At 39.7% G+C, this 23,492-nt stretch overlaps 1 protein-coding gene across 6 annotated transcripts in view; it reads right to left on the reverse strand.

The window, feature by feature from the left end:
• Nucleotides 1-589: 589 nt before the first annotated feature.
• Nucleotides 590-23,492, reverse strand: part of SCAPER (S-phase cyclin A associated protein in the ER) — a 164,389-nt gene continuing 141,486 nt past the window's right edge. For 5 of the 6 annotated variants that reach the window (XM_074599600.1, XM_074599598.1, XM_074599597.1 and 2 more), the window contains 4 exons: nucleotides 22,276-22,425; nucleotides 5,711-5,902; nucleotides 2,992-3,043; nucleotides 590-1,352 (listed from right to left, as the gene is read on the reverse strand). In XM_074599600.1, coding sequence (XP_074455701.1) covers nucleotides 1,258-1,352; nucleotides 2,992-3,043; nucleotides 5,711-5,902; nucleotides 22,276-22,425 — 489 coding nt within the window. In that variant the 3' untranslated portion in view covers nucleotides 590-1,257. The remainder of the gene's footprint in view (nucleotides 1,353-2,991; nucleotides 3,044-5,710; nucleotides 5,903-22,275; nucleotides 22,426-23,492) is intronic. The other variant, XR_012588928.1, reaches the window with a different exon arrangement.

The raw sequence follows: 23,492 nt of genomic DNA on the forward strand, positions 1-23,492 counted from the left end.
GGCGGGTGTGCGGGGACCGAGTTGGCCGCACGGTCGCCCGGCTGTTGCCGTCGGGGCGCAGGGAGCAGCCCGGGCTGCCGGCGCCGCCTCAGGCCGGGGCTCCGCTGCTGCCGCCGGGGCGGGCGGCTCCCCGGGCCCGGGGACAGGTGGGACGGGGGTGTCCTGTTCCCCGCCACCCCTCTCTCGCCGCGGGGTCCCTGCTGTTACCTGGCTCCGGTCCCGGCCGGGTTTCAGTTCCCTGCGCTCCCCCGGGGCTCGGCTGCAGCGAGCTGTTCCCTCAGCGGTCACCGCGTCCGTCCGGGCGGGAAAATCGCCTCATCCCGAGGCGGCCGGGTTCCCGCCGGGCCCCGCTCCCCCTCAGGCGGCGGCCTCGCCTCAGGCACCGCCGCGGCCTCGCCGGGCGGGCCGGGATCGCCGCCGCCTCAGGTGCGGCGAGGGGGCCGCGGCCGGCGGTCGCCATGAGGGGCCGGTGCCGGTCGCGGTCCCGGTCCCCGCCGCCGTGAGCCGCCTGCGGCCCGGGCCCGGCGCGGCCCCTGAGGAAGCCCCGTCCCCTCAGCGCCGGCGGAGAATAAACCTTGCCGAGACACGCCGCCGTTTGTACGTTTTAATTGCGCTTGACGGAACCTTCAGCGTTAAAGAGAACATCAGGAGGTTTGAACAGGCGTTGTTAAAGTCGTATCGAAACGCTAAAAAAGCGCGTGGTTTTAAAAAAATCCGGTATTACATGACTTAGCCCAAATCACCAAAAAAATTACAAACGAACTCTCCTCAGAGCCAAATCTGACAAATTCATTAGACTTTTGATTAACTGGACAGACATCTTAGGAGTCCTTTTTTTTCTTTCTTCTCTCGGAGCCTTGTGTCGCTTATGGTAATTCAAACACACCAACATTTGTAACAGAGGTCACGCTACAGACAGAATAAGTTATTTTATTACAAGATATATAGAACATATTTTCTCTATTTGCAATCTTATTTCAGCAGTTCCGCAGTGCAAGTACCACCACATCACAGGGTAGAAAATACCCAAAATCATGACAATAGGATATGCGAATGAAACAAACTCAAATTATCAAAATTACAAAACAGAACTTGAAAGTTATCTACAGTACTCAGGATATAAATAGTGCAAATTATGTATCTACAGCGTAAGTATTTAGAGTATCAAAAAACTTCTTGGGATAGCCTTTAGAGAAGGTAGTCAGCAGGAACTGGTCAGCACGACGATGGTAGGGATTTTAAAAACAAATACAACGCTCATTTTTTCAAGAAGAACTGTCGAGCTTCTTCCCAGGACTGGCGGGGGAATCTGTTGGACAGCTCAAGATAATCTTGAGAATTGAAAAATTTTTCTGTTGGAGACAGAACATAAAATTGCCGAGTTATTCCCTCTTAAGATAAGATAGCAATAAAACAAGAATAATGAACGCGCAGCCAATTCGAGAGACTTCAAGTCATTTTACCCGCCTCTGCCTACCAAAGACTGCCTGGATCGTGGGGTGATGCTTCTGTGGAGCTCCGGACTCCAAGGTTTGGCTTTAACAACAGGGGCGGAGGGCTCTGATGAGCAAAAGGCTTAGATTTTTAAGCTGTTGGATCAGGCGCTCTGCTTTACGCATCGGAACATTATACATCGTCACACACTTTATCTTCTCAGACTCACAATTCAACCTCCTCTGAGCTCGGGCAGCCTCCACGGCGCTCTCCCGGCTCAGCAGCTTCTTTTTCCACAACAGGCCGTGGAGGAGTTTTGCTCCCCAATTCCCCCAAAGCTCACAGGTTATAAATGCAGTTTTTACTCCTACGAGCGCTGCGGGTGACGTGAACAGGGCTACAATGTGCACAGGTTTGGGGGGTCTGGCCCTTCCAGCAGCACAGCACCCAACAATGCAGTTTGTGCTTTCACATTTTCTTTATTCCCATCAGCTTTACTGCTCATGTTTGTTTTTTGGGGATGCTGTCCTTCGAGTGATATAATGGATAAAAATAATCCTGCTTATACTATCATTAAGTCAGCATTTTTGCAACCGGGGAATGTTTAGAAATCACACTCACATGTCACCACATAGTCATCTTTGTTTAAAAGTTCATCCAGTTTGAACAGTGAAAATAAAAAGCAGTTTTTCACTTGAATTTTAGATGTTTCTCAAGTAGATTCTCATGCAAACACAATGCTGGAAAGTTTGTGCTGCAGATACTGCATGAGGCTGCTTCAGACTATGTTGACAGTAAAAATCTCCATAAATTTATGTTAATTTTATATTTTATGATTTATTTTTAACCACAAAGCCAATGTTTTAAACCTATAACTGCTCATTTTCTGTCAAATGCTCAGCAAAACGGTGGTGGATTTCTGCTTGCCATTAGGGAGAACCTACGGTCTGAGCAATGTACTTTATGCAAAATTCGGGTGACTCAAGACCAGATTTCCATCAACACACTTGAATTTTAGACGTGTTTAACAAGTAATAGCCATCTTAGCTGAGAATCTTTCCAATGTTTATGCCTAAAGAGGTTAACTGCATTTTACACAATATTTACAACAACTGAAAGAAAAAAAAAATGCAACTCTTCTGTAAACTGACAACCTTTACAGGATAATTACAGGACAGTATTTTACTAATTTTTGGCTCCCCGGGTGTATTGGCATGGCTGAGTGGCTTCTGCAACCAAAAGCTTCTGAAGGTAGCCTTTGTGACAGCTAATTAAATATGTGCAGGTACAGTATCACATTTTAAGACGTGATACCCCAGAGCATTTAATGAAGATTAACACTGAATTCCTGATGCGATGAGCAGCAGACTGGATGACATGTATGTTTAAGTTAGAACGTAAGCTAGAGTGCCTTCTCCCCAAACTGTGAAATCATTTTGCAATTTACTGTATTTCTTTCATCCTGATGCAGATTCAAAACATTTAAATCACAGTAGAATACAATATCCACGCATTTTGTTACCCAACTGCTACTGTTACGTTTAACTGGAGACATACCCCTCTGCTGAGATAACTGATTATCCATTTGGCCTGAACTCTGTGCAAAATCCTATGAGGAAAAAAAGAACAAAAAAAGACATCAGGTTTTCAGATCTTACCTCTGAGGAATTAAAACAACATTTTTAAGTCTTCACGGTCACTCAAAATTACTAATACTTTATGAAATCTGTAAATTAACACACTCTGCCTTGTTTGCTACACATCACAACAGAATACAGCCAGCACTTAAATAATATATAGTGGATTTTTATACCTTTAATTTATACCTTTTTGGAAAAAAAATATACTTTTAATACACAACAGAAAAAACAAGGTTTTAATATCTCCTTAGGAAATAGTTATTATCATGACTTTGCGTTTAAGAGAACATTTACTATAGCTGTGTTTCTTTGAAACAAACGGTGCTTTAGATTTATGGTCCTGACTCCAAATATGCTCTTCCAAAATTCTCGAGTTATCCCGATTTCATTGGCTGTGCTCCCCAATGACCCAGGCGCTCGAGGTCCTGGACTCCTGAGGTGAAGCGAAGGAATTCTCAATTCTTCCCCAGAGCTCTGGCCAGCCCTGTGGCCAGCTGTGTCACCAGCTGAGGTGGCCGTCACTCTAAGTGCCCAGCACGATGCGCGACCCCCGCTGCTATCTGACAGGATGCTGCGTCCTCTGGAGTCAGCAAGGACACCAACTTCCCTCGGAAACACTCAGGATTCTCCAAGTCAGCGTACAGAGAGGGCTTTTAGTATCCCATCTTTCATTCGAGTGAGTAGTCACTGAGCAGAGATGGTATTATTTGATATCAGAGATACACCTAAATGTTTTTTTTTAATTATTTCAGCACATCTAGAGACAGAAGTTAACAAAAATAAAAAGGATGATGCAAACTTCAGATGATGGAAATAAATCTGTTGGTAGGAAGGTGTAACGCGGGGTCGTAGTAAAATCCAGCAATCATTTTCCTTTGATTTACGCTGCACATATTTAACACACTATATTTAAGCGTTATATTTGTACACACCACCAAACTTTTACGTAAATGGGACTTCTTTTTGCATTCCCTGGCACAGGAAGAATCTCATTTTCTAGTTCAGGGGAAATATTTTTCAGTCTTTCCCAAACCTTCCACCGAAGCAAATGAGAGATCTGCTCGACAAACAGCAGCGAACTGAAATAACAGTCCAGAGGGACGTCTCCTCTGTGCGTGCGGGTGTCTCCCCACTCCTCGGCTCCTTTCAGAATCATCCTCTGCGTGCATGTGCACGTGCAACATTCGGGATTAGATGTTAAAATGGGTAAAATGCTGAAGTACCGGTAAACTCAGCAAAGACACGACACTTTACAGCACACAAGGATCTTCCATATTTAATGTAAGACCTTTTTTAAAAGCCTGCAAGAATAGTATGTGGACTTGGCATCTGAGATATACCTCTAATTGGAAATCAAATTAATAACATTGACCCTTGTAAATACGCTTTGCCATAGGTACTGGGGACTTAAATGCCTTTCTCTCTCTGCTAGCACAGAAATCAAGGTGAATAACCTTAATTATTCACATAGGGAACACTCTCCTCCACCTTTCATGTTTTTTGGCTGAAAAAAACAAACTAAACTTGCTGCATTTACTCATAATGCTTAAATTATTTTTTGCCACTGCAACTTTTACACTGAACTCTGTAGTTTCACTATAAGAAAGTCAAAGATGAATTTTAGCTTTGTATTTAACCGAAAGTTCATTACTATATGGCAAATTCTTTTAAGTTCCAAATTCTTTAAAGTTCCAAACTTTTTTTAAACTCCTATGCAATTCTTTTGGTATTAAAAGGATAAAAAGTAGTTGCACTCAGAAGTCTGATGTTATGCTAAGACTTTTAGTAAATATTTAGTTCTTGTGCCTTTTCTCCCAAACCCATGCAGCCTACCCTTAGACTAGCTGTAAAGCATTAGGAAGAGGAGTTTGCCTAACGTTTCTGTATCAACAACAGTAACTTTCAGGTGACTGATACAGAGTTACTAGACTCCTAAAAGCATATTATTTTTTAATAGTAGAGCATTTACAAAAACTGCATTTATTAATTGGAAACAGTCAATAAAATGTATGGAAAACATGAGGCATGCATAAAATCTGATACATAAAGCACAGCATATAAATTTAGTCAAAGAGAACAAAAATGCTGTAAATCCTTATTCAAAACAGTATTCGTAATGACCTCAGTGGCTTACTGTCAAAAATAAAGATTGCAAGATTAGACCGGTAACATATGTTCTGTGTATTTTCTGCATAAAATATATACACTTCTGTTCAGTTCTCTCTGTAAATCTATTGTACACAGTATACAACTGTACATTTGTATGTAAACAGATTAATATACTTATTTCAGATATGCTATATGTGTGGTAGTTTTTAAAAAATAAATATTTTAAGAATTGTCTTGTAATAGCAGGATCTACACCAAATCTTCCTAGCACATCCAGTAACTTTAATGAAACCAGGATTCTGGATGTGACAGTGAGAACCTGAACCACTCGGTAACCTTTCAGTGTTATAAGATGCCTCAAGTACAGGCATAATCTGTGGTTTGAAAAGAGCTGCAGAGAATCTTAAAGTACTTCAATGCTGTTTACTTGTTTTACTAAAGTCAAATGATTTCCATATACACAGCAAAGGCGAGGAAGAGCGTTGCAGCTACGCCACACACCGCCGTTAGGTTACTGCGACAGCTACCTGAATGAAGGTGGCGAGTAAAACACAACTCATCTCCTGCTCCAGGATGATCTTGTTCTGAGGGTTATTGTAACAAGCAGCTATTAGCGAAGGGAAGAGCACTTTGATTAAACGAGGATCACTGAAATACTGGAAAGGCAACTGGCATAGTTTTTGCAGCACTGTGGGGTGACGGCCAGACTGTACGATGATCTGAAAATACAAACGTAACAAAATTAAAACACGTGATCTATCTGTGCTTCTCTTCCTGTTAACCACCAAGGGTGTTGAAGTCATGCTAAAAAAATGAGCATGGCTGAGGAGCAAACGCTAAAAATAAAGCTTACAACATTTAGTCCAAGTAACTTCTGTTTCAGCGTCCAAGTATTATTTTTATTGCAGAGGAACACAAAGAATATAAGGCTGTGAAACTTCTCTTTCCTGTATCACCCAAAAAGACAGTAAGTAAATGAGAAGGGGATTTATCTGCAGATTCCAATAAAATAGATAATTTAATACCTTCATTCAAAAGACAAAGAATTATAGCAAAGGGACTACTGTCAGTTAGAGCTACGAAACAAAAAACCCCAACCCCTGCCACTTAAACGTAGGAAGCGTGTCTTTGGGGGGGGAAATAATCAAGAAAGAGATCACCAGGACTGTAAAACCCCCCTGAAGCTTGATCATCCTTTACTAGAGTGCTCTCTGGCAATGAGGGAGGACTCTGTTTCATGGTAGATGTCTGCCACGCATTCTCAGGCACCAAAAAAGAAAAGGTGATTGTAAGCCGCAGAGCAAGGAGTTTCAGTAAGTAGAGACCCAGAAAGATCCTCCCATCTGTATTTCTTATCTCAGTTTCTATCAGCGCCATTGACTCTAAAAGGAGAATTGTTTAGATAAATGGGACTGTTGTCATGAAGCAGGCTAAGTTTACAACTGTGTACATCTGAAGAAATAAGGCAACGCTATTACTGCTCTCCTGCAAAGGAACCTTTCCAATTTACTTGATATTCTTATAAAGTCTTTGTGATAAACTAAAAAATGTCAAAATCGGATCTGTTCCAAGTAACCGCGATTAGACAATTATAATATGAAAGAGCTGTCTGACCCAAAGTTGGCTTTTCGGCATAGGAGGAAGCTCCTATAAGGTTAGAACACTGTAAAACTTAGGGTCACGACTGTAAATTGTACTTGGAAAAACACAATTTTACAGGTACACACCCAGACAAGACTGCATTCAAATTAAAACCAGAAGGACAGAAAGAAGCAGTTGAGACCACAGGAACATAAATTACAGGGATTTACAAGTTTTCAGAGCACTTTTAACAATACCTTCAGAGCACACTCTCAGTTGATAATGCAGTTCAGTTTAAAAACAAGATCAACAAAGTAATAGTTTGCATTTTTTTTCAGTTCACCAGCCAAAAAGACACTGAAAACCTTTCAGAATACTGGTAGAAATGTCTTAATGCCCTTAAAGACAGAAGGAATTTTTAAAAGACAGCCAAATACGTGACAAGCATACATTCAGGCATTGTTTTGAAGAAACTATCACCGAAGCATTTGGATGATTCTAAACTTAACTATCGGCTACCACCCGTAAGCAAGACGGTGCCTTTTGCGTTTGCTATTACTGTTTGAATTTTAAATTAATCAGAGTGGTTATTATATAAATCTATGATTTTTCTATGGTAAATTCTACAATCAGAAATGTACTTAAAATCAATTGTAACCATACTAAAACAACCGGTATTTCTGATCCAGAACAGAAAAACAGAACTCTTGATGGCTTTTTAATGGCCACTGTACACTTGAGGAACAGGCAGAGGAAAAGAAGTTTTGGGGACTTTTCATTTTTCATTTCACATTTCACTTCCTTTATCTGTTCTAAAAACACCATGGGTAATTAGTGAACTCTTGCCAAACTAACAGTGCAGCTACTCAAACAGCTTTCATGGAATTATTATTTCACTATCTTTTCAAGATTTTTACTACTATGATGTTATCAACATTAAAGATAGGAAGGTATATACAAGGGCTGCTGACTGTTTTAATCTGGTATTTATCACATGTGGAATCAATTTAATGATTTCAGCTCATTGTACTAATGCAACTACTAAACCTGATACACTATATTATGTACTCTGACAAAAAAAATCATGAGTCACCCCTTACTGGAAAAAAAGCCAAACAAATGAACCTCTAGTAGAGCACATATTCCTCGTTTCGTTTCACTGTCAACTGGTGGAGAAAGTGAAGTCCAGCACTTGACTTAGCAGATCAACAACAAAGAAAACAAATGAAAAACCTTGCCTATGACTTCTTTACGGTGGAAAAAGACTGTTTTGTTTTGTTTTTTTTTTCTAAAACAGTCACTTGGCTGAATGATCCTAGGGAGTTTTGCAGGCCTGGAATACTCATCTTACGAAATGCTCTAACAGGAGATACAAACCCCTTCGTGAAATCCAGTGCAGAAAGCAGCTGCTTTTCCTCCTGCCACATACTGGAATCCAGACACATTTACTTAGAATTAGCTTTTCTTGTTGCTCACTCTCTAGCCTGAAAGTCAGATATGCCTGTCAAATGTAATAAGATCCTAATTAAATCATCGCATTTCTGTACAGCCAATCATTTAAGCACCTGCTTAATTTCAGATATGTGCCTAGGTTCCATTAATATTTGCTTGTGGTTTTCTTTTTCTGAATTGAGACCTATCAAATTAGTACAAGCTACTTTTTTTTTTATTCAGAGCAGGCAACTCACGTTAATGTTTTTTATATTTCAGTAAAAAATTTTGCTTACTCTCAAAGCTTACAGATATTCATACAACTTCATTGGTTTTGCCTGTGCTTAGCTTGCTTAAATTCCAAAGATGTACCTGCTTAGCTTAGCTTATTTTTAGCCCAACACAGTAAACATTAGAATAACCCTCTGAAGACTCAAACTATGCACAAGAGACACAGCCAATACGTTTCTGAAATGCTATTTCATGACGAATTAATGAAGTTTTTCTTGGTGCTACCAGCCAAGCTCAAGACCCTGACGTGTTTCAGAGGTGGAGCCCCTGTTCCAGCGCATGGAGATGTGATTCAGGGTTAGCACACCAGAAAGCACTGGCCAAGGGCACCGGCTGCCTCCACTGGAAAAGCCTGCGGAAAATGAGAGGCTGGAGTGTCTTAAATCGGGTACTGTGCTCAACTGAAGCAACCTCTACACCATATAAGCTGATGCTTATAATGCATATAAGCAAAGCTGCACAATATATGCCACTCCATTACCTGATTTTACTTTTAACCTTTGCTAAAAGTCACCTTTAAGAACACAATTCTCCCTGCTTGGTCTCTGAATTTCCAGCCTTCCTACACCACATAAGCTGCGCCTACTGCATCCGCCGCAGCTGGCTGCCCGGCACAATGAATAATGGTCTGGCCTGTGGGAACTTTTTCCTGAGCAACACCTTTCAAGGTTGCCCATCAGTTATCTTCTGTCACTCCCACCAGTTTATAGCCTTCTGCAGGTCCCGCTAATTTGCTTAATCTCCAATAGCCAGAGGGTCAGGCACTCTCTGCTGCCCTACCAGGCAATCCGTGCTCCCGGGTGACTCTTCGGAAGGCGCACTCTGCACTCGCAAGTGCAATAACCACCCTGACCCACTGCATGGGTATTTCTGAAGTTTATCACTTAGGAAAGCATGATTCATGATTTCTAAAGTCTCTAGATGGAATCCATTGTTTCCTCAAGTTTACTTGGGCCAATATTCACTCTGCAGTATATTGCCTGCCCATTTGCTGCAATTCCTCTAGCTGTGAAAGTCTAAAGCGGTACAAGAGTCAGTCTTTCAAAACAGACTACAATGACAAAAGCCAGCAATATGCCACACAGCACTTGAGTAATAGAAAAGGACAATCAATCAAAAAAATTAAAAGCTCCTTGTGGTATGGAACAGTAATAAAGTTGTGAGGGGAACTCATCATTTTGCTGGAGGTAAGGCTTCCCCTGTCACTTAGGCAGGGTGTCTGGCTACAGACCCGAGGTGACTACTGGAAGGATATTCCATGCGGGATTCTGCAGTTCTTCCCCGCATTCCCAGCAGGACAGCCCCAGCAGCCTTCCTCTCCCGCTGCTGCTTCCCGCACGTTGCAAAGGAGATCTTCTTGGGATGGAGGGTCTTTGCTAGAGAACTCACAAACCAGATGGACCCAAATAACTTGGGTATGATTTTCCCCTGGGTAGAAAAGGGAATGTTGCAGCTCATTTTGTTTTTCTGTGAAGTTCCCAAGGGCCCAAAAATAACTTTCTGATGATCCTGCAGGAACGAGAACCCTAAAAGTGCGACCCCTTTCCTTGCGTGCAGGAGATAACTCCTGGCATCCACAGGGGCAACCTTCCCATGAGAACTAGCCAGGGAAAGATGGTGTGGAGAACACCTCCTAATTCTATTTACACATTGTATATACATACATTTGTCTTTCACTTAATCTTTCTCTATATTCCTTTTATCATGAATGAAAACTACAATTACTTTTAAATGCCTACGTATGAATTTTTGTCAAAGCAGGGTAGTAAAATCTTCATAACTAATAGGATCCAGATCTTCTGAATGATACAGTAATAATTCAGAATGTATCAACAGTTACATGTCAAATCAGAATTAAAATCTTATCAAGTCGATGGTTAATTATATAAGAAAATTAAAGTAAGAATCCTCTAGTCTCTGAAACTATTTGTTCATAATCAGGTAACTGCGTTTATAAGCATCTTGTAAGTAATAATCAGAATTTTCATTGAGAAAACTAAAATGTCAGTCAGAAAGTTGAAGAATGACTGTATGTAAAATATTGAACCAAATATCAGCCAAACTGAAGTGAACTGGTAATTCACATGTCCTAATTAGACACGTAATGTAGATGCATGCTACTAATTTTTCAAGAACTAGTAGTTCAATCAAATTGTCTTGTGAAGTCTTACATTTTTTTAAACCATGAAGTAACATTTTTGGTGACACTCTAAATTTCTGTTTCCAAGTTGTAACTGCACATATTTTACATACGCAAAGCATTAAAAAAAAGAGAAAAATAATTGAATTTAAAACCTTCCAGAGATTTAAAGAAGATTAAGATCAGAGATAAGTTTTCAATGATTCCACGCATGCATGTTAAATATTGCCAGATATTTTATTATAAGCAACCAAAAAAATGGTTCAGTCTCAGACCAAGAACTTTTTCAGTCCTTGTGTACTACAGAAGGTTAGTCGGGGATTACTGCAGAGTGAAAGTGCTGATTTTTAAAGCAATATTTAGTCTAGTTCTACTGATGGATTTAGGTTTTCTTGTTCCACTTGGACATTTGCAGCTCTGGAAAGGCATCATTCATGTCAGTTATTTCTGTCCATACATACCATAAAAACACTGGAATTATCTTTCAAAGAGGCTAATTAATTTTCTGGTCAGGAGGAACCGAAAGTCAGCAGCAAGCTTTTTGTCTACACAAAGGCAAAACAAAAACAACTGAGAAGTGAGTATTCAACTGATTCAGAAAGCCAGGTTTTCAATGGATTAACCTGTGCCAGATCAGAGAGTCACAATATTACAAATCAGTTATTATCATTGACTGAAGACTATCCATACATTTAGAAAGTTACAAGACATTCATCACGTGTCTAAAATGATAATAATATTTACCATTCTATTCAATTATTTCCTCGGGGGTTGCTTTTCCCCCCACCACAAAATAATAAATAAAAAAATCTCAGCACAGTATTCCAGGTTCAAAATTAGTTGGTTTAAGCCTGGCAAAACGCTGTTCTCCTCCAAATAATTAGACAGTGGAGAGGTTATCAAGTCCAAGGGTATGTTTTTAATTGGTCAAAGCAGCTTTCCCTCGCTATCAAAGGAACAAGACGGGGCATTTGCTGTGAGACATTTGCCACATCCATTTTGGCGTGGCAAGTAATGCTGCCAACGACACCCATTAATCCAGGGTTCTTTACGTCGAGGGCCAGGGAACACAGCTGGCGCTGGCCCTTGGAGAGCTGAGGGGTAAACAGGAGAGCCCTCAGCCCCAGGCTACCTCAGGAACACGTGTACTTCCATCATTTTTGTTTCATTTTTGTGAGACCCACTGAACACTTTTCACAACCGTAACTGGAAGACGTGATTTAAGTGTTGCCAAATAGAAACACTGTACGTGGGTACTTTTCACAGCAGATCCTGTGATTTATTTGAGTTCTTGTTTGCATTCTGTTGTGCTGCCCCATGATTTCCTTTACCATGCATTTCCTATTAGGGCAATGATTTTGCAAAAGCTTATTTTTTGTTAAGCTGACACTTCACTGAGGTCACCAGTAATGCTTGTGTACAGAAAGGTGTAGAGGTGTGCTTTCCGCACAACAAATAACAGCAAAGCTCACGGCAGCCCAGATACTGCCCCACATCTCTCCTAGTAGCCGGCTTGGTTACTCTGCCTGCTGGCTCACATTGCCTTCCAGAAATCAGCTACACAAAAGTATAATAAGTTTTAAAAAGTTGGGTGTCTTTAAATGTTAACTTGATTGTAATGTTTGCTTATTATTTCTATTCCTTTTTCTATAACTTATGTCATGGTTTATGCTGTTAAAAATATGCAACATAAAACTGTCAAAACTTTGGCACCAAATGCACTGCTAGCATCAACAGCACTGCTAGGGCACAGGGGTAGTGGGATGGATGTCCAACCAACAAAGTAGTGACGATGTCCAGCAACCCTCAGCTGCCATCCGAGCCCCTGGAACCGCATGTACGCTGCCAGGTCTCCCCAGTAAGAGAGGGATGCTTGCTTGGAAACACTGGGGCAGGAGAAGAATGTGACTGAGGGGTGCTTGCTGTAGCCTATCAGCTTCTTTCGTCCACAGAAGAAAGGAAAAATTGCTTCTTGTTGCTTAAAGATAGCAGAGAAAACAGGAAGATTGCCAAGGAAAGAACTGAAATCTGCAGCCACAAAAACCCCCAAATGTCAAGATCTGAGCAAAACCCCACAAGCATTTAAGTGCACCACTCCCGTGTGACCAACTCTGCACAACAATGTTGTGTTCCTAGTACTCTACGGTCAGGCTGGTTTTTTAGTAATTTTGAAGAAGTATTAGGAGTTGTAGCTCTTTTATCAAATGAGGTGTGAGCCAAAATTATAGTAAGGTGAAGTGGATACAGGAAAATGGAGTTGAACCGTGACTTTGTAAAGTTTAGAACTTCCTGAAGTGAAACCTTCCTCAGCTCTGGGAGAGGAAAAGCTTCTCACGAAACGGTGTATTCCACAGGTACTTAGAAATAAATACAGTGATTAATCACTGTGAGCTGAATTAACTGATACATCCTTCTTAAGAGAATTTCCTTTTTTTTAAATGAAATGAAGCATTAAAATGTGCTCTTCTACTTCACTGTGTTCTTCTGCTGTAACGTATTTCACATTCAGATGCAATTTTCTTAGAACAACTCAGACTAAAAAGCTAATGGTTCTCCAAGGGGCACTCCTTGGCTTTTCCACTGTCTTGTATGACCGACGGTTCCAAACTTGAACACGGCCATTATAAACATTTGGATCTTAAAATTGCCCTGTTGGTATGGGAACTATTAATGTTTCTTTTCTATTTATTTATCATTTATATAAATGTCAATTCTAACTTGTACAAACGACTAACAACTTTATTGAACAGGAACTGAAACTCTGTGCATCTGATCTCTGTAACTACAGTATTCCATCAAACAGTTAAATCCTTTTGTTTGATGTCAGGTTATTTATAACTTTGTAAAAGAAATAAGTCTTTATATTAGTAGTCCAGAGTTTCTCTTCAAAGTTAGATCTGCATTATTTCTTTGCTTCTATATAAACAGATCCCATACTGCTAGCATTTAATCAGCAGAATATGTCACCACTTAGGCTCTTCTTCTGTTTTAAGGTCAAGCTCTCTTCTTTCCATTTTGCAAACTCCACTATTGGCAAGGCTCTCGGCAAAGAATGTTCTAAATTCCTCCTAACAGCTATCAGGAATCGGAGCACCAATTCCACGCAAAAACAACGTTCCAGAATGCTACATTCAAATTTAAAAACAAGAATTTTGTCTATTTGAAAAATTCCAGTACTTATTGTCTTAACATCACATGTAAGCTTTCCGACAGAAGATAACAGAGTTCAGAAATAACATTAGTCTTCCTATAAAGCACATTACGAGCATCGTCCTTTTAGAGCTAGCTCTGTGGTTTAAGAACATGGATTCCGTGGTGCTCTGTGTAAATGTAATAAAGAAAAAATTATCTGAGCAGTTTTTGTATAATCATCCTAAGCCATTTGAGCATTCAGGATAGGACAACGGCAAATACAAGTACAGTGATGCTGTTAAAAGATGTAAAAACATTTCTCAAAAGTGATGCTAACAGGAAATCTAGATAAAAATAAGATAAAGAAGATTAAAAAGGTAAAGCTCTTGAAAAAACGTCACCAAAAATGACAAGTCACCTTAGTTAAAAGATAACAAATTAAGTATACAGCGATTAAATTCATCAATAAGTACATAATGTTAAACAGATACTGTAATTAAAAGATGAGCTCCATAACAATGTGATGAGAGGAGAATGGAAACAATTCTAACATGCACTGAGGCTATTTGTGAATTTAACACACGCCCAGGCTACAGGATAAAATAGCGGTCTAAAGCCTGAACTAGAAAAGGCCTTAAGGAAAAGCCTAACTTTAAAAATGCTAGCATTTTAGCATTTAACATAGTAACATAAAAATACAAGTTTAAACATGCGAGGTTGCTCTCATGCTTAATGTTCATCATATACTTAAGTACCTTGTTAAATTAAAGGGTATCATGATTTCTAGAAAACAGTAAACTTTATCGCTTCCAAAATAATAACGTACCAGGAGATTTGTATGTTTGAGTGTTGGCCTAATAATTTTTAATCAGAGGAGAATACTATTATACATCAAATGTATTGAGAAATACATGTATTCTGCAAGCTCAAATAAAAACTATCATGCCGTGTCTCAAATCCTTAGGTATTATTCTGAACACTGAACTGATCAGAATTGGACCTCACAGCCCTGCGCTATTTTTTGAAGAATCATCTTCACATTTAGGTAGCACCCTCCACTGATGCCGTACCGCTTGGAACTTTAAGCTGCTGCTTTAGGTGTGATTCTCTACTCATTTATGCAGATGAAACTCAGTTGATGTGAACGAACAATTCTTGATTTAAAGGCTAGAGAAGAAACAGGAGCTTAGCCAACAGACGTTCAATCAGACTACTGGCAGAGGTTTCTGCTGTCATCCTTGAAAACATAGCTAGTTTGGCTCAAAATCCCCAGAAGGTGTGAATAATTAAAATATATCCACTCTAAACCACAGAAAATCTTTTTGTGTTTCTCAGGGCATTTTCTCTCTTCAAAAGCAAGCATCTTCTGTCACTCTCCAGAACCCTACTTGCAAGTGAGCTATACAGCCTTAGAACTTTTATTACTAGTACATTTTGTCTTCTGGCTTCCACAATAAATGTAAAGGCTTTGTGAAAATATCTGATCGCCGACTGAAAGGGCTGTGAAACGCAGAGCCACTGGACATGTTTCAGAGCTGGCTGAGGAAAAGCTTCAAACAGAGAGCAAGAAAATGTACTTTTCTGCCATGAAAAATGTGCTACAATTTACCCATCACTAAGTTGAGAGGAAGACGAGCAAGATTTTCCACAGTACTCACTCTGCAAGATTTAATGCATTTTATTTTTTCTTTATGTTTCAGTATCACTTCAATCAAGTGTTACTTGAACTGAACACATGATGAAATGGGTTTGGGAGACTTTTTTTGGGCCTCTTGCAGGCTCCCAGGCTTTAGAGTGGCATCCAAGTGCTCAGAACAACTGTCAACCGCCCGAGCCCAAAGCTGTGAACACAGAGCAGGCTGGCGTCCCCTCCGCATGGGGCCAGCCACGGTGGGGACAGGCACGGGGGGGCTGCAGAGCCTTGGAAAATTTGGGAGTTTATGGGAGCAGTACAGGGAGTTCCCTCACACATGAGGCGAGACAGACAATAGCTCACAAGGCCTGATTAAATATTTGCAGGCTTGAGACTTTGTTTTAAATTTGTGTGTGAAGTGTAATTCTCACGCAAAGGGGGGCGCGACAGGCAGGGTGGGGAGGAGGCAGGGCCAAGGCAGGCGTTGCACAAGCTTCTGCGTCCAGTGCTGCCGACGCATCTCCACCAGCCAAACCCATTGCATTCCAGGCCCAGGTCTTAGCTGAGAAGAAACTGCTTATTAAGCACGATTACGCCAAATTCTGTGCTTTTTTTTCAATGCGGATAAAGGTCCACTGGGGATTAAGCTGAGACCACCAAACTCTCTTTATTCCTGACCCAGGAATAAGATTAGAACGTCGCTCTCCAGAGGCGGCATTAGCTGATTGCTCTCTCTCCTCACCACTAAGCTTTAGTTACGGACTGCATCTTAAGGTTGTTGAAAGTACTGGCTTTTACAACATTGGGAGCTGAGCTTATTCTTTTGTGTTTACAGTTTAAGAATAAGACAATAAGATCGATTTCTTGTTGTGCATTAATTTCTCATATTAATTCCTATACATTCTCTTCCTGTCCTACACGAATCAGCCAGCCATGAACTGAAACTAAATACACTTGATTTCATGTTAAGTCTTTGCTCATATTAAATTACCTTCCCCACACCCTCTAAAAAAAAAGAAAAAAAGATTATGGGATGTATTTTGGAATGTTGGAAATACAATTCAGATTTGATGTGTGAAATATGCAGTCCCACATGCTCCTGTTGGATTTTATTTACTTTCTAATAGATAATTCTTAAAAAAGGAAAAAGTTGGTCGGTAAGCTCAAATAACAACAAAGGTGTCTGACAAATTACCTAAGAAGCACCCCAACTTTTCACTGGCTGCCTAGGTAGGAATCCTATCTCTTGCGAAGATACTGGTTCACTTAAGTGAATTTATGTGGTCTGAGCATGCAAGGCTGATAGAGGAAAAACATACATTACGGATCTGTTTTCATTTACTCCATTTTAACTTGGTGAGTTTAATCCCCAGGGCATTTTTTGTTCACAAGCTGAAGTGCTCCTAAATGGTTAGCCAAGACTACAACTTCACATGAATCACTCCCTCACCGAAATCCGCTATTCCACAGAATTTACCAGGCATATTTTTTGTTCAAACCTATAAAGCTTTAAAAGGTTGTGTTTGGTTTTTGGCTTTTTTTTTTTTTTTTTTTTTTGAAAGGTTTAAAAACTTAGTTTAAGAACTAAACCCACAGCTTCATGAAATCCATACTCCTAAAAATCCCTCCTCTGAAAAGAAACTAACAAAATCAGAATTAAGTCATTTCAGATACTATTTACTTAAAAATACGAACATTAACTATATGGTAACTACCAACTCCTGCATCTTTACTCCTGTGTTGTATTTTCAAAACCTCCACCTACCAGATCAAAATTGTTCCAGTCACTCCATAGCCCCAAAAGCAACATAAATAAGAAAAGTTTAATGATGGCCTCTAGTAAACAACCCATATGGAAACTCTACATAATATTTTTATAAGCATTCTTCCAAGTTTTCCTGTCAACTTCTGATTTTCACAATTTTTCCATTTTAAAAGTATTTTTCTTTCTTCACACTAACACCAGAGGAAACTGGCCACATACTGAAACTCAATACGCACTAACACTGTCAAAAGCACAAAATAATTTCCCTACAGAAGGTAACTCTTAATCTAAAGTCGCTTTGTAAGTGTTCCCTACAAGCTAGCAGTACTTGTCGCCATAGTTAGCATAGATGTCATATACGTCTATGTGATACACACTTACGGTGGGATTAAGCGTACTGCTATTTTATGACAGAAGACTTGCCACTTGAAAAAAAAATGCTAAAAAGAAAGAAAATATAGCTATAAGCCAATCGTTTAACAAAAAAGGGAAAAGACAATCTCAGTACAAAGCCCTTCTGGGGGGAAAGCTACTGTGCTTTCTTGTGCTGGGAACGAGTCAGAAATTTCACGATCTTTTCAGAACTGTGCCTACCATACAATGTTTTAACTGCTTTGAACATTATATTTATACCTGTGATACTGCTGTGTGACATTTTGTATTTTTAAGACAGGAGAAATTCCTCTCCCAAAATATCCTGTAATCTTACTGTTCCTTATTCCTTTAACTGGAGCTAGCTAGTGTGCCTGAAACATGTTTTGTGATAAATTTTCCGTATGTATACAGCAAGGATAAATTTCTAATAAGTGGGTGATGCTACTAAATCTATGTAACTCTGTGTGCTTCCGTTTTCATATGGGTTACTAGATGTTAATATTTCAATTATAAGTTTACAGTAAGAATAATATACCGTACTTATGGACACAAGTGTCAGGGGATAAAAGGTTTGGAGTGACAGAGAAATAAATTTGAGTTACGCAACTGGAAGACAAACTTTTGGGGATGAAATCCCTTCTTCACGGATGCATGGTTTATGCATCCAAATTTTTCCAATTGTAGTGGTTATTCTGAGAGAAGTTTTTACTTCTATCTACAAACCCTAATTTTATAATTAAGTTTTTAAAAGCTGCATACACTTTTCCCTAGCTCTTTCTCAGAGATTTTTGTTTTGCAATCCAGTAATAACACGTGTTAGTTCGACAATTTAGAAGTATACAGTTCTGTATCCTACAAATCCCAAAAGTTGGTGTGATTCTTCTGGAGCACTCTAAACACAGTGTGTGTCAAAGGCTGAAAGAACAAAAGTTGTTTCTATTTAAATAAATGCTCAGCGAGACAAATGAACAATGCAACTTCCTTTGGAGCCTGCCAGGCAAGATTCTGAGTATCTGATTTGTGACGACTTTTCAAATGAAAAATATTCACTAACTGCAATGAATATGGAAAGATTTTTATTCCCAATACAGCAATGTGAAAGAAGCCGAATCGTCTGTCGTTCACATTAATTTAATTATGTGGCCACATTCAATTATCCAATATAATATGCAAATGAACCGAGCCGACAGCACATGCTAATTATATTCATTATAATAATTAAATCAACAATGAAAGGGAATAAAAATGTAATGAAATAGGAGGATATTTCTAATTAACATGAATGTTTTAATTAGAAATTGTAATCCCATAGTTTGATATAGTATGATTGGCTTACTCAAAGATTGGACATTATTTTTATTACGCTGTTTAGTGCTACATGCCTATCCTTCGTACCATGGGACCTGTTCTCGTATGTTAATAGATTAAATGGTGGCCAAAAAAAAGAGAATCAGTTTCCTTGATCATACTTCATGCAAAGCAGATGTCTAATAAAGCTGAGCTCCGCTATGGCATGATTACAGAACCCCGTCTCATGAAACGCAGGCTGTCGAACTCTGTAGTAAACAAAAGTTCACGTGCCGATACAAAACAGACAGTGCAGTTCAGGCTTGACTAACGACGTTAAAGCATTTAAAATATTAAAGAAACTCTTTGCTTTTTGAAATTTTCAGTTTCATAACTGATTTATTTCTTCAGTGGCAGCAGCTGCCCTGAAAAACCTTTATGAATGTTAAAATAAAATACGAAAAAAGGAAAGGAATATTACTAATATACTATATGTGGGCAGAGTCAGCAAAATCATAGCCTTTTTAAAATAAACACAGCAAGCACTACCAAAACACTCGTGTTCCTTAGGAATCCATTGTCCTCATCGCTCCTCGACAGAATCACTTGGACCTGGACCAAAAGCCAAGCGTGGTGAAATTGCTAAGTGGGACCCCAGCCACCGTCTCCGCGTGTGTGGGACCCACCGTGAGGCCCTCCTCTGCCTCGCGCTCCTGGAAACCGCACTGAAATATCACTCCTGAAGCTACACGAGAGAAAGAACTTTCCGCTTCAATTTGCCGCTCAAGTAAATATAAAGACTTTTACAGATAGTGTAATAAAACCAGAGAAACCCATATTATATTAAATGATTGGCATATGATGCTCTTGGAAGATTTTCTTCTATGAATGTGAAATATTTAGGAAATTGCCCTTTTATTATTTTGACTGCATAGTGGTAATAATTCACTTCCTTAAATCACAGTACTACTACACAAGGTCAATGCTGAGGTTGACAGGTTGTAAAATTTCCTTTTTAGAAATCTATCTATTCTCCAAACTGGGAAACTGCAAATTTTTTTAATTAATGCCTTTTTTTCTTTATTCCAGTACGCCGTTTTGGATATTTATCTGCTGATGTGGATAGACAAAGGAATTGCAAAAGGCACACCAAAAACTCCAAACAACTATTTGTTTTGTTTTTGTGTTTTTGTTTTTTTTTTTAAGAGTTGAAAGGAATGAAAACATACAAAGGTTTGTAGTAAGGAATACAAATTTAGAGAGGAAAAGACTTAAACTACAAACATTTCAAAATGAATGTACATTTGACTGTAAGAATAATGTGAATCTGCTTTGAAATATGTCAGTTATTTACTCCTTTAAAGTTTGTCCAAACAGTAAACAAAAAGAGCTATCAGGCTCTATGGAAATTTGTTTTCATAGCTCAAGTCTGGTGTATCTATTTTTATTATGCTGTTCTTTCCAGGAGTTCAAGCCTACTATTTGAAAGCTTTCACTGTGAGACCAATTTTTTATTTTTAGTAGGACTCTGCAGATGATCAACAACAGAAGAAAAAATTGGAAGCTCCTAACATAATAGCAAATTAAACCATAACTGAATGAAGAGAAAGCACTTCCCTTTTAATGAAAGGCCTCATATCTTTGCTGGAAGTCACAACACTAACAGCACCTGAAAATAACAACTGTAAGCAAGTCGTACTGCTTTGCCTAGTAGTAAAAGGAAAAATACTTCTTTTTACTAAGAAAACCTTCCCCACATGTTGCAAGTCCCCGAGTGAGGAACGCTTCAATTTTTCAAAATGTTTTCTTTAAACAAAAAAAAACCACCAACAAAAACCCACCAACAAAATGCCACTTCTGAAATTAAATGAAACGTTAAGTGTGCCATAGGCCATCTCTCGAGATAGTACCACCAAAGCAAACCACCACGGAAGACTGCTTTTAGTGTATGAAAAGTACGCACATACCATGGGTGTTCAACTGACTCTTGGAGCCGCAGAAGTTGCCTTTTAATCTCAAAAATGAACTCAGTGTGGGGCAGATGAGCGATGGCACGTGGCCTCACCCCCAGTGCACACGCCGAAGACTCCGAGACACTGCAGAGTCCCCCACTGGGAAGGATGCCCTCAGACAGGGGTGGTCTGCAGCCCCCATGGCCAGCTGCTGCTGTGGCACGGTGCCCGCTCGCCGGGCTGGGACCTTGGCCCCAGGGCACGAGTGCTGGGCAGCCCCGGGCACTGCAGGCTCCTCGAACTGACATCGCTGGTAGGAAATCCCTCTTCTGCGCTATTCCTGGCACATTTAGAGTTGCAAGTCCTCCATGCAATGAATCACATCTGTTTATACTCATGTGCCAGAAAAGACATTTTTAAACTGCAGAGAAAAGACAACATTGTTTGCTGGCACTTCTGGATGCCAGCATGACCTGTTGCGTAGCAGTGGGAATCGGAAAATGGCAGCGGTATCACATGGATTTTCAAAACGACCATATTAAAACGCGTTGCCCACAGTCAGCTCCAGCTCCAGATCCTGCAGGATCCTCCCTCTGGCTGTTGCCAAAGCCACAGAAGCATTACTATATAATTACATTATATAATACTTCTGACAGCATTGTCAGCTTTAAGATATTCTAACGTTCTAGTTATCGTCAACAACTGTAAGAATGTTATCAGACAGCTTTTCTCTAAACCTTTACTGACAAGATGTAACACTTTATTCTTCTGCTCGTCAGCTTAACTGAGGGCACCAAGCTCCTCATCCCAAACTCCTACCCCAAAAGCTGAACAAAAATAGGAACTGGGTGTTACAAGTATGGAGAGAGAACAAAATGAGTAACTTCACAAAATACAGTATTCAACTGAATCATGCCAAAGATGTAGGCCGGGTTATTTCGTAAGCCAGTATGAGCAGTCACAGAGTCCACTGACAAAAGTGGACAACAATCCAAAGGGGAATTTCCACTGTTTGTTCGACAGAGTATTTGGTTTACTACTAAAAAGATTCAAGGAAAAGAATAGCTTAAACTTAAATGAGTGCTCTGGCTACCAGGGAAATGCCGACACTGGCATTTGAGGACAAGTCTTCACGGCAGACTAGCTTACTTGGTTTTAGAAGGGTTTAACTTGGGTACCACAGCCATCTGATCAAGCTGACATGAAGTTAACTCGGAATTAAAAATATCAGTTGCTAAGTATATCTTGGCAGCGAGTAAGGCTAGTTAAAATCAATGCAATGTCAGCAATGTCTGCATAAGAACATGGAGTTTGCTTATGGCCACATAAAATTAATGTTTCTGTGTTAAGATGCAACTTCAGCTTCTCTTTTGCAAACTCATGTATCTGTGCTCAGAGGAACCCCAAGCGCTTCAAAAACAATGTCAAGGGGATTAGTTTTCTTGAGGGATCCATGACTAAATGTGCACTTGATAACTTCTGATCCCATTTTCCATTTGCCTTACCTGATTATCTGGGTTGTTTACAGTAAAATAGCCCACACAAATAATGACTTCGTGTAGCAATCCTTCACAGGTATGCTGGGAACAGTACCACAGCAGAGAGCTGATAATATGCCGGAATGCAAGGGACAGTCCTTCAGCACCCACGATAGACTGAAAAAAAGGCCAAGAAACAGAAATTACAGTCTAACAGTATGTTATAGAAATGGTGTGAATTTTTGTGTTTTGCAAAGTACAGACTATATTCTTTGTTGCAAAGACTCTGGAGAGGGACGGAATCAACTCTCCTCTTTCTGTAAATATAGTTTGCAACTGGACTACAACATTAAAAGCCACAAAAATAGGAATAAATTCAAATTTTAAAGGGACACAGGAAAAATTGGATTCTGCTTAGTTGACATTCAGCGTAGCATTAGGTTGACAATTTCATTTGACGTACATTGCATGTTCCAGGAAAACTTAATGCTAATAATATTTCTTAGTAATAAGCAAAAGAAACCAAACCGTCTTCATTTCTGCAAAAAAGCAAAATGCATTTCTCATTAATAACTTGCGCTCTGAATGGAATACAAAGATTAATAACAAATAATGACTTTTCAAACATTAAAAAAAGTTAAAAACATCCAAAAGGAGAGAACATTCAGCTGCAAAGCTTCTTGGGATGCTTTTAAAAAGTAGGCAAATTGCTGTAACGTGGAGATTCAGAATTAGATTTTATCTGCGCAGTCTACAGCCTCTATTTAATAAACATGTCAAACAGACAGAACGACACAAGGTCAAAGGGGAAAACTAAAGCACAAGGAATGAGCATGACAGTCTACTAACTCTAACGAACAGCAATGCAGGCCTGTGAGAAAATCTCTTTCATTTGAGAGTTTTCTTGATTTTATACCTTGTAGCTTGTGTTAAGTACATATACCTAAATCCCAGTCTGTAGTATAGTTTAGTTTTAGCACACTCCAGACTTGCCCAGCAAAAGTAGAATCCTTGACAATCACAACAGACTCAGCTGCAGATACTTTCCCCCTTGAACCTCAAGTGTTCTGCTAAGTTAGCCTATTTTCAATATTTAATGCACAATACAGCCACCATTTACTGCTTTACATCATGTAAATGCCACGTTCTTCGTTAGGTCCACCCTTATTTAATTAGTGCTGTCCACACATGCTGTGACCTCGCACTCTGGCTTTAACCTTTCCTGATAACAACAGGTCAAAGGG

This window comes from Larus michahellis, chromosome 9, assembly GCF_964199755.1.
Source record: "Larus michahellis chromosome 9, bLarMic1.1, whole genome shotgun sequence".
NCBI classification, from domain to species: Eukaryota; Metazoa; Chordata; class Aves; order Charadriiformes; family Laridae; genus Larus; species Larus michahellis.